Source organism: Salvelinus fontinalis, chromosome 1 (genome assembly GCF_029448725.1).
Source record: "Salvelinus fontinalis isolate EN_2023a chromosome 1, ASM2944872v1, whole genome shotgun sequence".
In the NCBI taxonomy this organism is placed as follows: domain Eukaryota; kingdom Metazoa; phylum Chordata; class Actinopteri; order Salmoniformes; family Salmonidae; genus Salvelinus; species Salvelinus fontinalis.
The window spans coordinates 33,095,596-33,109,570 of record NC_074665.1 but is presented as its reverse complement, the minus strand read 5'-3'; the positions used below and the strand labels follow the sequence as shown (position 1 = coordinate 33,109,570).

The 13,975-nt window shown below is 42.1% G+C and overlaps 1 protein-coding gene across 3 annotated transcripts in view; it reads right to left on the bottom strand.

Moving 5' to 3' along the window:
* Positions 1 to 13,975, bottom strand: part of LOC129853248 (kynurenine 3-monooxygenase-like) — a 36,258-nt gene that overhangs the window by 1,657 nt on the left and 20,626 nt on the right. For all 3 annotated transcript variants that reach the window (XM_055919094.1, XM_055919114.1, XM_055919104.1), the window contains 6 exons: positions 11,699 to 11,820; positions 10,406 to 10,553; positions 8,770 to 8,827; positions 8,446 to 8,528; positions 6,028 to 6,129; positions 5,810 to 5,869 (listed from right to left, as the gene is read on the bottom strand). In XM_055919094.1, the coding sequence (XP_055775069.1) occupies positions 5,810 to 5,869; positions 6,028 to 6,129; positions 8,446 to 8,528; positions 8,770 to 8,827; positions 10,406 to 10,553; positions 11,699 to 11,820 (573 nt within the window). The remainder of the gene's footprint in view (positions 1 to 5,809; positions 5,870 to 6,027; positions 6,130 to 8,445; positions 8,529 to 8,769; positions 8,828 to 10,405; positions 10,554 to 11,698; positions 11,821 to 13,975) is intronic.

Here is a 13,975-nt window from a genome sequence, read left to right as displayed (position 1 = left end):
AGATATTTTTTGTCAGATGTTACTATGGAATACTGAAGTATAATTACAAGCATTTCATAAGTGTCAAAGGCTTTTATTGACAATTACATGAAGTTGATGCAAAGAGTCAATCTTTGCAGTGTTGACCCTTCTTTTTCAAGACCTCTGCAATCCGCCCTGGCATGCTGTCAATTAACTTCTGGGCCACATCCTGACTGATAGCAGCCCATTCTTGCATAATCAATGCTTGGAGTTTGTCAGAATTTGTGGGTTTTTGTTTGTCCACCTGCCTCTTGAGGATTGACCACAAGTTCTAAATGGGATTAAGGTCTGGGGAGTTTCCTGGCCATGGACCCAAAATATCGATGTTTTGTTCCCCGAGCCACTTAGTTATCACTTTTGCCTTATGGCAAGGTGCTCCAACATGCTGGAAAAGGCATTGTTTGTCACCAAACTGTTCCTGGATGGTTGAGAGAAGATGCTCTTGGAGGATGTGTTGGTACTATTCTTTAGTCATGATTGTGTTCTTAGGCAAAATTGTGAATGAGCCCACTCCCTTGGCAGCGAAACAACCCCACACATGAATGGTCTCAGGATGCTTTACTCTTGGCATGACACAGGACTGATGGTAGTGCTCACCTTGTATTCTCCGGACAAGCTTTTTTCCGGATGCCCCAAACAATCGGAAAGGGGATTCATCAGACAAAATGACTTTACCCCAGTCCTCAGCAGTCCAATCCCTGTACCCTTTGCAGAATATCAGTCTGTCCCTGATGTTTTTCCTGGAGAGAAGTGGCTTCTTTGCTGTCCTTCTTGACACCAGGCCATCCTCCAAAAGTCTTCGCCTCACTGTGCGTGCAGATGCACTCACACCTGCCTGCTGCGATTCCTCAGCAAGCTCTGTACTGGTGGTGCCCCGATCCCGCAGCTGAATCAACTTTAGGAGACGGTCCTGGCGCTTGCTGGACTTTCTTGGGCGCCCTGAAGCCTTCTTCACAACAAGCCTTCCGCTCTCCTTGAAGTTCTTGATGATCCGATAAATGGTTGATTTAGGTGTAATCTTACTGGCAGCAATGTCCTTGCCTGTGAAACCCTTTTTGTGCAAAGCAATGATGACAGCGTGTGTTTCCTTGCAGGTAGCCATGGTTGACTGAGGAAGAACAATGATTCCAAGCACCACCCTCCTTTTGAAGCTTCCAGTCTGTTATTCGAACTCAATCAGCATGACAGAGTGATCTCCAGCCTTGTCCTCGTAAACACTGTGTTAACGAGAGAATCAATGACATGTCGTCAGCTGGTCCTTTTGTGGCAGGGCTGAAATGCAGTGGAAATGTTTTTGGGGGATTCAGTTCATTTGCATGGCAAAGAGGGACTTTGCAAATAATTGAAATTCATCTGATAACTCTTCATAACATTCTGGAGTATATGCAAATTGCCCTCATATAAGCTGAGGCAGCAGACTTTGTGAAAATGTATATTTGTGTCTCTCAAAACTTTTGGCTACGACTGTAGAAGGACTGAGAAACTCAGTTTCGGTGATTTTTGAAGAGGACATTCTATTGCAAAATGTATGAAAATGTAATTATGCTGACACCATCTAAAATAAAATGTCCACCTCCAGAAATGGGCCAAATAACATATTGGACCATATACAGTTGAAATCGGAAGTTTACATACACCTTAGCCAAATATATTTAAACTCAGTTTTTCACAATTCCTGACATTTAATCCTAGTAAAAATTCCCTGTTTTAGGTCAGTTAGGATCACCACTTTATTTTAAGAATGTGAAATGTCAGAATAATAGTAGAGAGAATGATTAATTTCAGCTTTTATTTCTTTCATCACATTCCCAGTGGGTCAGAAGTTTACATACACTCAATGAGTATTTGGTAGCATTACCTTTCAATTGTTTAACTTGGGACAAATGTTTCGGGTAGCCTTCCACAAGCTTCCCACAATAAGTTGGGTGAATTTTGGCCCATTCCTCCTGACAGAGCTGGTGTAACTGAGTAAGGTTTGTAGGCCTCCTTGCTCTCACACGCTTTTTCAGTTCTGCCCACAAATTTTCTATAGGTTTGAGGTCAGGGCTCTGTGATGGCCACTCCAATACCTTGACTTTGTTGTGTTTAAGCCATTTTGCCACAACTTTGGAAGTATGCGTGGAGTCATTGTCCATTTGGAAGACCCATTTGCGACCAAGCTTTAACTTCCTGACTGATGTCTTGAGATGTTGCTTCAATATATCCACATCATTTTCTTCCCTCATGATGCCATCTATCTTGTGAAGTGCACCAGCCCCTACTGCAGCAAAGCACCCCCACAACATGATGCTGCCGTGCTTCATGGTTGGGATGGTGTTCTTCAGCTTGCAAGCCTCCCCCGTTTTTCCTCCAAACATAACGATGGTCATTATGGCCAAACAGTTCTATTTTTGTTTCATCAAACCAGAGGACATTTCTCCAAAAAGTACGATCTTTCTCCCCATGTGCAGTTGCAAACCGTAGTCTGACTTTTTTATGGCGGTTTTGGAGCAGTGGCTTCTTCCTTGCTGAGCAGGCTTTCAGGTTATGTGAATATAGTACTCGTTTTACTGTGGATATAGATACTTTTGTGCCCGTTTTCTCCAGCATCTTCACAAGGTCCTTTGCTGTTGTTCTGGGACTGATTTGCACTTTTCGCACCAAAGTACATTCATCTCTAGGATACAGAATGCGTCTCCTTCCTGAGCGGTATGTGGGCTGTGTGGTCCCATGGTGTTTATACTTGCGTACTATTGTTTGTACAGATGAACGTGGTACCTTCAGGCGTTTGGAAATTGCTCCCAAGGATGAACCAGACTTGTGGAGGTCTACAATTTTTTTCTGAGGTCTTGGCTGATTTCTTTTGATTTTCCCATGATGTCAAGCAAAGCGGCACTGAGTTTGAAGGTAGGCCTCAAAATACATCCACAGGTACACCTCCAACTGACTCAAATGATGTCAATTCGCCTATCAGAAACTTCTAAAGCCATGACATCATTTTCTGGAATTTTCCAAGCTGTTTAAAGGCACAGTCAACTTAGTGTATGTAAACTTCTGACCCACTGGAATTGTGATATAGTGAATTACAGGTGAAATAATCTGTCTGTAAACAATTGTTGGAAAAATGACTTTTGTCATGCACAAAGTAGATGTCCTAAACGACTTGCCAAAACTATAGTTTGTTAACAAGAAATTGTGCAGTGGTTGAAAAACGAGTTTTAATGACTCCAACCTAAGTGTATGTAAACTTCCGACTTCAACTGTATATAGCCTATGCATGGTCTAAATTATCAGATGTGCTATTAGCAATAAGCATTATCACATGTAGCCCAATTGAGGCAGCATAGTGGCTATAAAATGTACAGGCTGAATCATGAGGTTTGTCCATCTGCATTTACCCTATTGGAGTCAACATCCTGATTGTTATTATTAATCATTATTATTTTAAAATGTGAATATATAAATTATTATGAATTATTATTCACTGGTGGGAAAAATGGGTTTCTATTACAAAGTAGGCTGTCATTGCCCTTTTAAGACGCCATTGCCCCTTTAAGCGCTCTGTTGCGCAGCTGCAGGTAAACCATGCTTGAAAATGGATGTAAAACTGCATTTGAAAAACAATGCCAGGCACGCAATTAAAAGGAATAGAGAAATAAATGTGGTAGCAATGGAAAACTGGGATCCCCCTCTCTTTTTAAACTAAGGTCAAAACTGCTTTCAAAATACATTTGCCAAAACTGCTTTTGCATTAAGAGTGTTTTCCTGTTATTGTATTAAGAATTGTTGTGCATTGACTGCCTGTCAGAATCAATGATTTCTATATACACTAGATGACTAGTATAGGGGCACTGTGTTGAAGCCACCTTGCCTCCATCTTGGCACTCCCCCACCGTTGTAAAATATATTTTGGAAGCTATAGAAATGCATTTATTAATGTCTACATTCGTTTTTACAACATGTATTATATTAGACACACCTTAATGCATATGTTTCAATTATATTATGTGAGCTAAAAAAAAAAAATATGAAAAATATGAAAACATTTTCCTTAAAGTATAATGAGATTACTAACGTTACTGTCCTTGTCACTACAAAAACAATATAATACTTAAACACGAAATTTAGTCCTTTTAATTGAAATTGAAATACTGTAGAAAGCCTCTCAATGGCCAATACATACCATCAACAATCCATGGTTTATATACATTGAGTACACCAAACATTAGGAACAACTTCCTAATATTGAGTTGCACCCCCGCTCTTTTGCCCTCAGAACAGCCTCAATTAGTCGGGGTATGGACTCTAAACGTGTCAAAAGTGTTCCACAGGGATGCTGGCCCATGTTGAGTCCAATGTCCAATGCTTCTCACGGTTGTGTCAAGTTGGCTGGATGTCCTTTGGGTGGTGGACCATTCTTGATACACACAGGATACTGTTGAGCGTGAAAAACCCAGCAGCGTTGCAGTTCTTGACACAACCCGGTGCGATATTCAAAGGCACTTAAATCTTTTGTCTTGCCTATTCACCCTCTGAATGGCACAAGGCTTAAAAAAATATTCTTTAACCCGTCTCCTCAGCTTTATCTACACTGATTTAACGTGAATTTAACAAGTGACATCAATAAAGGATCATAGCTATCACCTGGATTCACTTGGTCAGTCTGTCATGGAAAGAGAAGGTGTTCTTAATGTTTTGTATGCTCAGTGTACATCATTGGTCAGAATACATGCTTCCCTCAAATGGCCCTCCCAACTTCCTTGAGAGGAATATTACTCTCGCATAGAACTCACAACAACAAGCCATCTAGGTAAATAGGTAAACTATTCTATTATGGGGTTGTATGATTTAGTTATAATAATAACATTACATGGCAAAAAAAGTGGCACTGGAAAGTTACATCCTGAGTGATAAAGTATAGGCTTTAAGTTACTTTGCCAGCAGCTACAGTAGGCTACACACCGCTGTCTTGAGTTGAGCACTGTGGTGGTGCACATTATAGATTACGTAATTCCCTTTATCTGAACATCGGAGTGTCAGCAACAATCATGCATGTCAGTTCAGTGCACACAGCGTAACAGACTAAATCAAATATTTGAGGATATATATTTCGTAGAACAGACATGCTTCTGTCTATATTAGGCTATGTCATTTCCAAACCATCTCCAAACCTTTTGTCTATGGCTATTGTCAAAAAGCCAATATGAAATAAAAAATAGATAGATTTCACTATTTATTGAAAAATCCCTCCATCCTTTTGCAAGTTACATTGATGTGCTGTGCGTGATATTCTCAAAGACTGTTGTCTATAGCCACCATTTTCTCTTTCTTTGCCTCTCTCCCTTCACTGACACATGCCTTTCAGTCTGTACTTGAGTAATGTTTTGACTAAACCTTGACACCCCCCCCCCCCCCACATCCATTTGTTATTCTCTTTATTAAAGAAATGACACGTCATCAAAGACGCCAGGTCAGACAATTTGAGGCAGTGCCAGGGCCAACAGGCTCGACGAGTAACCTCAACCCCTACAAATCATCATGGCCACCCACCATACCAACATCTCTTTGTCAGACAGGGAACTACATCTTCTTTTTGGTTGCAACAAGAAAAACGCTGTGTCACTCTGGTTAGAATCAATTCCCCTTTTCTGACCTTGCTTTTGAAAGGATTTTTGAAAAAGCAGTAGTACTGTAGGTTTAATGAATTGCATGCAGTTTCAAAATGTCAGAAAGGGCACACAAAGAAATCTCTAAATGCATGCACTCAAAGACCCTTGTACAATGAAGAATGTACAATGTCATGTCTTACTTTGTCTTGCCAGTGCCAGCGTTTTACTGCCTCGTGGTACCTTGTCCTAGTAAATGTAACCTGGGAAAAGGGAATGGTGAAACACCGAGACATTAATAGAAACAAATACAGAAAACACACAGAAATAGACTTTAAGAATCCTTCACAGTAATGCAAACTTAAAATCGTATTAAAAATGTACTATCAATTGGAGTGAAATGAATTACGAAAAAACTTGCCATGGTATATAAGGGGATTATTGTCCTTGGCATGATAATGTGGAGGAAATTGTCTACGTATTTTCGGAACAGGAACCATTTGGAATTGACATGTGACCGCATCTAAAAAGATACAAAATACATCTGTCAGCAAATGGAGCCATCTGTGCTCGAGATGAATCCAATTCATTACATGTACTCATCATACTGAAAAACCCATTATTTCTCCTGTAATACATGTCGTTTTCAAAATGACCATATACACACCACTTTGACATGCATTACCTGCCCTTTTTAACACTTCACCTCCACAAATGCCATGAACAAACAAGATCATTAAAAGGGCATTAGGTGCCAATTTTCTCAAGTAAATCTACAGAGCAAAGGCTAAATTTAGCTCTGTAATCAGGTGTTCTTATGATTCTAATGGAGTCTTGCCAAGGTGCTGCGGCTGTGTGTGTCACCCTGCGATCTCGGGGAAGAATGGCTACAAGGCTAATGTGGCAGTATACAAGGGGAGGGTAACAGTTAAGACCAATTACCGTCTTTGTGCACAGAGGGATGAATTAAAGGATGGACATTTAGTGAGAGCCTGCTTCCTGTCAGCATGTGATAGAACATTTGGCAGCTTGCCTGCTGTCAATTACTCCAGACTCGATCAACTCAATCTCCCCAACCTCTGCCCAAGCAGAGGGAAATGTTTGTACACCCCTCTGCCGTGCCTGTGGATAGTCTCTCTGAACATCTTGGAAGAAAAAAGCTATGAAAAATGAAATGACGGTAATCCTTGATGCTAATTAGACGCCGATAATTGGCATCAATTGAGGCGCGCAAAACATGGGATTCAGAGAACCTTTGGTTTCGGTCTTAGGTGTTATCTTGTCTTCTTGGTGACACTAATTAATTCAGTGTGGCATCACTAAACATTGGAGATTATACAGATGAATCCATCAATTAAATCACACACTGTAAAAGCCGTCATTGAGAAGTGATGTTGAATCGATGAGAATGGCCGTTAAGCTATTGATTGATGCAGACAGAGGCCAAGCTAAGTAGATAACCTATTACATTACACAGATATGATGTTCAGATCACATTATCATTATTGATTAAAATGGTTGACACCATGGCTACATTATCTAAATGGAGCTTTTTCATTATATAGTTCTCCAGATCCAGTGTTCGCTGAAATCAGGCGTGCGTGCTCAGGGGTGCATGCTTAGTCCCCTCCTGTACTCCCTGTTCACCCACGACTGCTTTGCCAAGCACGACTCCAACACCATCATTAAGTTTGCTGACGACACAACGTTGGTAGGCCTGATCACCGACAACAATGAGATAGCCTATAGGGAGGAAGTCAGAGAACTGGCAATGTGGTGCCAGGAAAACAACCTCTCCCTCAACGTGAGCAAGACAAAGGAGATGATCGTGGACTACAGGAAAAGGAGGGCCGAACACGCCCCTATTCACATTGACGGGGCTGTAGTGGAGCGGGTTGAGAGTTTGTGTCCACATCACCAACAAACTATCATGGTCCAAACACACCAAGAAAGTCGTGAACAGATCACGACAACGCCTTTTCCCCCCCAAGAGGGAAAAGATTTGACATGGCTCCACAGATCCTCAACAAGTTCTACAGCTGCACCATCGAGAGTATCCTGACAGGTTGCATCACCACCTTGTATGCTACAGAGGGTAGTGCGTACGGTCCAGTACATCAAATGGGCCAAGTTTCCTGCCATCCAGAACCTATATACTAGGCGGTGTCAGAGGAAGACCCCAAAAAATAGTCAAAGACTCCAGTCACCCAAGTCATAGACGGTTATCTCTGCTACCGCACGGCAAGCAGTACCGGAGCACCAAGTCTAGGTCCAAAAGGCTCCTTAACAGCTTCTACCCCAAGCCATAAGACTGCTGAACAATTAATCAAATGGCCACCCGGACTATTTTCATTGACAACCCCCCTTTGTTTATACACTGATGCTACTCGCTGTTTACTATCTATGCATAGTCACATTACCCCTACCTACATGTACAAATTACCTTGACTAACCTGCACCCCAACACATTGGCTCAGTACTGGTACCCCCTGTACATAGCCTCATTAAAACGGCATTGTTGGTTAAGGGCTTGTAAGTAAGCATTTCACAGTAAGGTCTACCTACACCTGTTGTATTCGGCGCATGTGGCAAATAACATTTGATTTGTATAGTTTGATCACTGTAGTTGTACTGTGCCTGGAAAAACTGGGTTGTATTCATTAGGCACCAAACCGTAGAAAACATACTGAAACAGGGAGTAACTACTTGGACTTGCCCAATAAGAAATTATAATTTCCGTTTCTGTTGCAAAATGTTTGAAAACGTTTTCCGTTGCATGCCCTGATGAATAAGACCCTGGTAATGGATCTTGTACTAAGCTAAATGGGTACTCAATTACTTCGACGTAGTTGTACATGGCCAGGTCTGCGATGGCATGGTCGTCTGGGACTCGGACTCTAGTGTACTCAGGCAGAACAGCACCTGAAAGAACCAGAATGAATAGAATATATAAAGTAGATTATATATTTTCCCAACATCCACAGACACACGCAGGTACATGAAATGAAACATGTATATTCAGCTCCACCAACAAAACACATTCATTTAGCTGGTTGTTGTAGAAGTACTTTGACGTCAGGGGAAATGGATTTGAATGCTTTGGTCCTCTGGCTGTCAAAGTAGATTTGCTGTGCCGTCTGTAATGTGCAGTGTGTTCACTCACTGAAGTCTTCGTTGAGCTGGTCCATGATTTCGTTGAAAACAAGGCAGTCTTCAAAGCCCTGGAAATAAGCTTAGTTAACTATTTGTTTCAAATTACATTGAATCAACAATATTTTGGAAATGACATTAAATCAAGGTGTCATATTTTAGAATAAGAATAATAATAATAATGTGTCCTGTCCAGGTGGTGTACTCGCTACAGAAACAGGCACCCCTGCTCCTATCAGCCCTTCTGGTTCGCACAAGCCAAGGCTCAAGCAAGGCTACTTACTTATACCACTTAGCAGAGACTTTTATCCGGAGGAACTTACAGTACAGTGAGTGCATACATTTATAGTGTATGTACAGTGCCTTCAAAAAGTATCCATTACTTTTTCCACATTTCATTCTGTTACAGCCTGAATTCAAAATCGATTCTTTTTCTCACCCATCTACACACAATACCCCATAATAACAAACAGAAAACTTTTTGCAAAAGTATTGAAAATTAAATACAGTCATATCTTATTTACATATATATCCCTGAGTGGTTTCCTTCCTCTCCAGCAACTGAGCAAGGAAGGACGCCTGTATCTTTATAGAGACTGGGTGTATTGATACACCATCCAAAGTGTCAATAATAACTTCACCATGCCCAAAGGGACATTGAATGTCTGCTTTTTTACCCATCTACCAATAGGTTCCTTTCTTTGCAATTTATTGGAAAACCTCCCTGGTCTTTGTGGTTGAATATTGGTTTGAAATTCACTGCGAAGCTGAGGGACCTTACAGATAATTGTATGTGTGGGGTACAAAGATGAGGCAGTCATTAAAAAATCATGTTAAACAATATTATTGCACACAGAGTGCAACTTATTATGTGACTTGTTAAGCAGATTTTTACTCTTGAACTTATTTAGGGTTGCCATAACAAAGGAGTTGAATACTTATTGACTCAAGACATTTCAGCTTTTCATTTTGAATAAATAAATAAAAGCATATTTCCACTTTGACATTATGGGGTATTGTGTGTAAGCCAGTGACAAAAAAGAAAGAATTTAATTAATTATTTTTTTTAAATTATAAAACATTTTTAGCCCCCTTTTTCTCCCCAATTTCACAATTTCACAACACAACCCAACCAAGCCGCACTGCTTCTTGACATAATGCGCATCCAACCCGGAAGCCAGCCGCACCAATGTGTCGGAGGAAACACCGTACACCTAGCGACCTGGTCAGTGTGCACTGCGCCCAGCCCGCCACAGGAGTCGCTAGTGCGCGATGAGACAAGGATATCCCTACCGGCCAAACCCTCCCTAACCCGGATGACGCTAGGCCAATTGTGCGTCGCCCCATGGACCTCCCGGTCGCGGCGGGAGGTCCACTGCGCCACCCGGGAGGCAAATTCATTTAAAATTTAGGCTGTAACACAAACATTTTGAAAAAAGCAAAGGGGTGTGAATACTTTCTGTTTTTACTTTTGGAAGGCACTGTATGTATGTAAGAAGAGACACAGTGAAACTATGACCTTGGCCCTATGACCTTGTTAGCGCCATGCTCGTAACTGAGCCACACAGGACCGCACAGGTCTCATATCTTCCATCCTCCTCCTCCTCTTGCTGTTCCCCTCTGTATATACTACATATACTTCGACTTACCGCGTTCACCCCCTGTCCATAGAAAGGCACCACAGCGTGGGCTGCATCCCCCATAAGGACACACTTATCACTAAGGTGATATGGAGAGCACTTCACGGACACCATGGCCTGGGCTGGTAGACGGAAATAATCCCTCTCAAGAGCATCCCTGTGAAAGAGGGTCGCAGAGAGACACACAATGACCGCTATGACATTGATATGCATAGTGTATGCTACATGCTGATTTCTTATACAGCTACACAGCAGGACCTTATCCATTCTCTCTTTTCAACCATTGTATCTAATGAGAGAAGAATATGGTCATACTCTCCGGGCCTTGCATTGGCAGAGGAGGGCAGCTAGGATTAATAAACAAACACATCAGCTAGTTGTGTTATATTGTAGGTGTTACTGTAACAGTATAACTTTACACCGTCCCCTCGCCCCGACACGGGCGCGAACCAGGGACCCTCTGCACACATCAACAACAGTCAACCACGAAGCGTCGTTACCCATCGCTCCACAAAAGCCGCGGCCCTTGCAAAGCAAGGGGCAACACTACTTAAGTCTCAGAGCAAGTGACGTAACTGATTGAAATGCTACTAGCGCGCACCCGCTAACTAGCTAGCCATTTCACATCCGTTACACTCACCCCCCTTTCAACCTCCTCCTTTTCCGCAGCAACCAGTGATCCGGGTCAACAGCATCAATGTAACAGTATAACTTTACGTCGTCCCCTCGCCCCGACACGGGCGCGAACCAGGGACCCTCTGCACACATCAACAACAGTCAACCACGAAGCGTCGTTACCCATCGCTCCACAAAAGCCGCGGCCCTTGCAAAGCAAGGGGCAACACTACTTAAGTCTCAGAGCAAGTGACGTAACTGATTGAAATGCTACTAGCGCGCACCCGCTAACTAGCTAGCCATTTCACATCCGTTACATTACATTCTTTATTTCAAAAGAAATTACATCATTTAACTGTGGATTTAGACAGTGGGTGGGGGGGGGGGGGGGGGGTCTAAAACCAAACAGCAATTAAGCTGTTTCTCCTGCTGCCTTTCAACTCAACCCTGAAATGACCTATACGAGTTACACACCTCAGCTGCAACATGCTGTTCAGCTCAATAAAAAAAACTCAGCTCTCCAGGCTGTAATGGTGGGTCAGTAACTTCACCCTCGAGATGATGGATGTGGGTTTGACCTGCCCTGATGCAATAAAAAAATGTAAGTGGGCCGGAGGGATAAAGGGATGGAAGGAAGGATAGATGGAGGGATGGAGGGACACGGGGAGGGGAGGGAAAGTCACTTACGCTCCTATTAGTGGGATGGCGTCGGGAAAGTATTTCTGGAAGAACTCAGTGACCTGGTCGCCCGTGGTGACATTTTCAAACTCGTCAAACGGCATGAAGAGTGTGCAGGTGAAAGTCTTGTCCTGAGAACAAACAGTATGGAGATTAACGCAGTAAGCCTAACAAATGGATGCTTGACATGCACTGATGGATGTGGCGCAGCGAGATGGGGATGGTGGGTGTGTTAGCAGGCCAGCCTATCCTAGGAGGCCTAGGAGTGTTGCTACCTTGGCGGCAATGCAATGCAATGCATTTTTCACCATCCTCCCAATGCACCCTTGGGCTGTACTGAGTGACAGTGTGAATGTACCCTTGAGCTGTACTGAGTGACAGTGCTAATGTACCCTTGAATTAGGTGCATTAACCTGGCCACACTCAAACAGAACAGCTGTTCCACTTTCGCTGAATAGGCCAGAACTTTAATAATGGTATTAATAGTAGCAGTGGTGGAGGCTGAGAGGTGGGATTACTGCCTATCTGCTATAAATGCTTTGCTGACATTTTGTGGGAGCGTTCACCTCTGTTAAAAAGTAGGTCTCGACCTGTGGGACCCAGGGTATTTGAGAAGTGAAGATGTTGGTGAAAAAGTTTAGTGGCTAAAAAGTTTATTTTAGATAAAGTGAATGTCTAGATCTGGACCAGGAGAACTATGTTCAGAGGTCAAGGGTCAAATATCCCTGTTTACACTGTGACCTCCTGCAGGTGATTAGCCAGTTTTGCAATGTGACATATAAATATGTAATTAAAGTGACATACTGTATAACGAATATGGCAGCTTAGGTGACATTTAACCGCAATGTTTAAATTACACTATTTTGACATTTTCTAATGAGTCCATATTGTCCTTTACATTAGATCTATATTATCCCTTTCATTCTAGGGCATTTTCCATTCAACTTTACCATACCGCTAACTTTTTCGTCCTTTTCCTTATATCTGAAAGGTATTGCCGGTATCAAAGCCGTATCTCCGCCTAATGACCTAGGCCTACTCCCGACCACAAAAAAAAAAAGCCTGTGACTTCACTGACTCGTCTCAATCAATGTGATTTTGATTCACTGATCCTCCGTCTGCATAGGCTATTTGGTTAACTGGTTTCCGACTGGTCAAATAAGTGGAGGTGTTATAGCTCATCTATTCATTTGCTCATCTGTCACTGATCAGAAACATTTAGCATTCCATAATGTAGCCCAAATCAAGTGTAGGCCTCTTATTTTGCTTGATTGCATATAGGCAACTCTTTGGAGTTATGTGGAGTTTATGTGGATCTTGTGTTCATTTTTCACAACCTCAGGCTCAAAAAAGGTTGTGAAAAATGAACACAAGATCCACATGCTTTTGAAAATAGGATTGCTGTTATTTTCTTTTGGAATCATGACGAAGACACTCTCAATGTAAGACCCTACACCTGCTCCCTAACAAACAGGAGTGGGTTAGAAAGAGATGAGGCTTGGACTCGGTTCCACACATTTCCATGACACAAGTTGTGTGGGAAAATATATGATTTCTATTCTATTCTGTTATATTTCATGATATTCTCACCACAAAATATATGTGTGTTGACTACGATCGGGTAGGTGTGTCTTGTCTGTTTAATGAACAAAATAGTGTTACGTCCATTCATTTGGACGTAACATAATTAAACTAACAATATACAATTCTACTGTTCTGAAAATACATTTTATTAGTCTTATAATGTTTATTAGGACCTGCCAAAAGCCGGGTGTACACAATGATTTTGGCCTCGATTTTGCTGTCCCAGACAAGCTTTTGAGACCGTAGAAAAAAATTCCCATGTCGTTGCCTACCTGGGGTACCCGGCCGTCACCGACGCTCATTTAATGTGAGCGGGTCAGAGATGCAATCTGAGGGCTAGCGAGCTAATCTTTGAGCAGTCGCAGACGTCCCGATATTTTCAAACATGTCTGCAATGCTTCAAATCTGCACCAAATCTGCAATGCTCCAAATCTGCACCAAATCTGCAATGCTCTTGTAGTGTGAGATGTGCAACAACAAATTTTGAGAATGGTTATCAGCAATAGCCAATGAGAGCTCGCCAGGAAGAAGCCAGTAAGATGACGTTGTTTCACATCACCCAGAATGTGTAGAATCTCGAGCAGGAGCCATACTTGCCTTTAACCAAAGCCAAAGACATTGTGTTAAATCATTACAGCTCTGAAGTTCACAAGCAACGTTATTCAATTCAAAATGTTGGCTACATTTTAACTCTTGTATGGC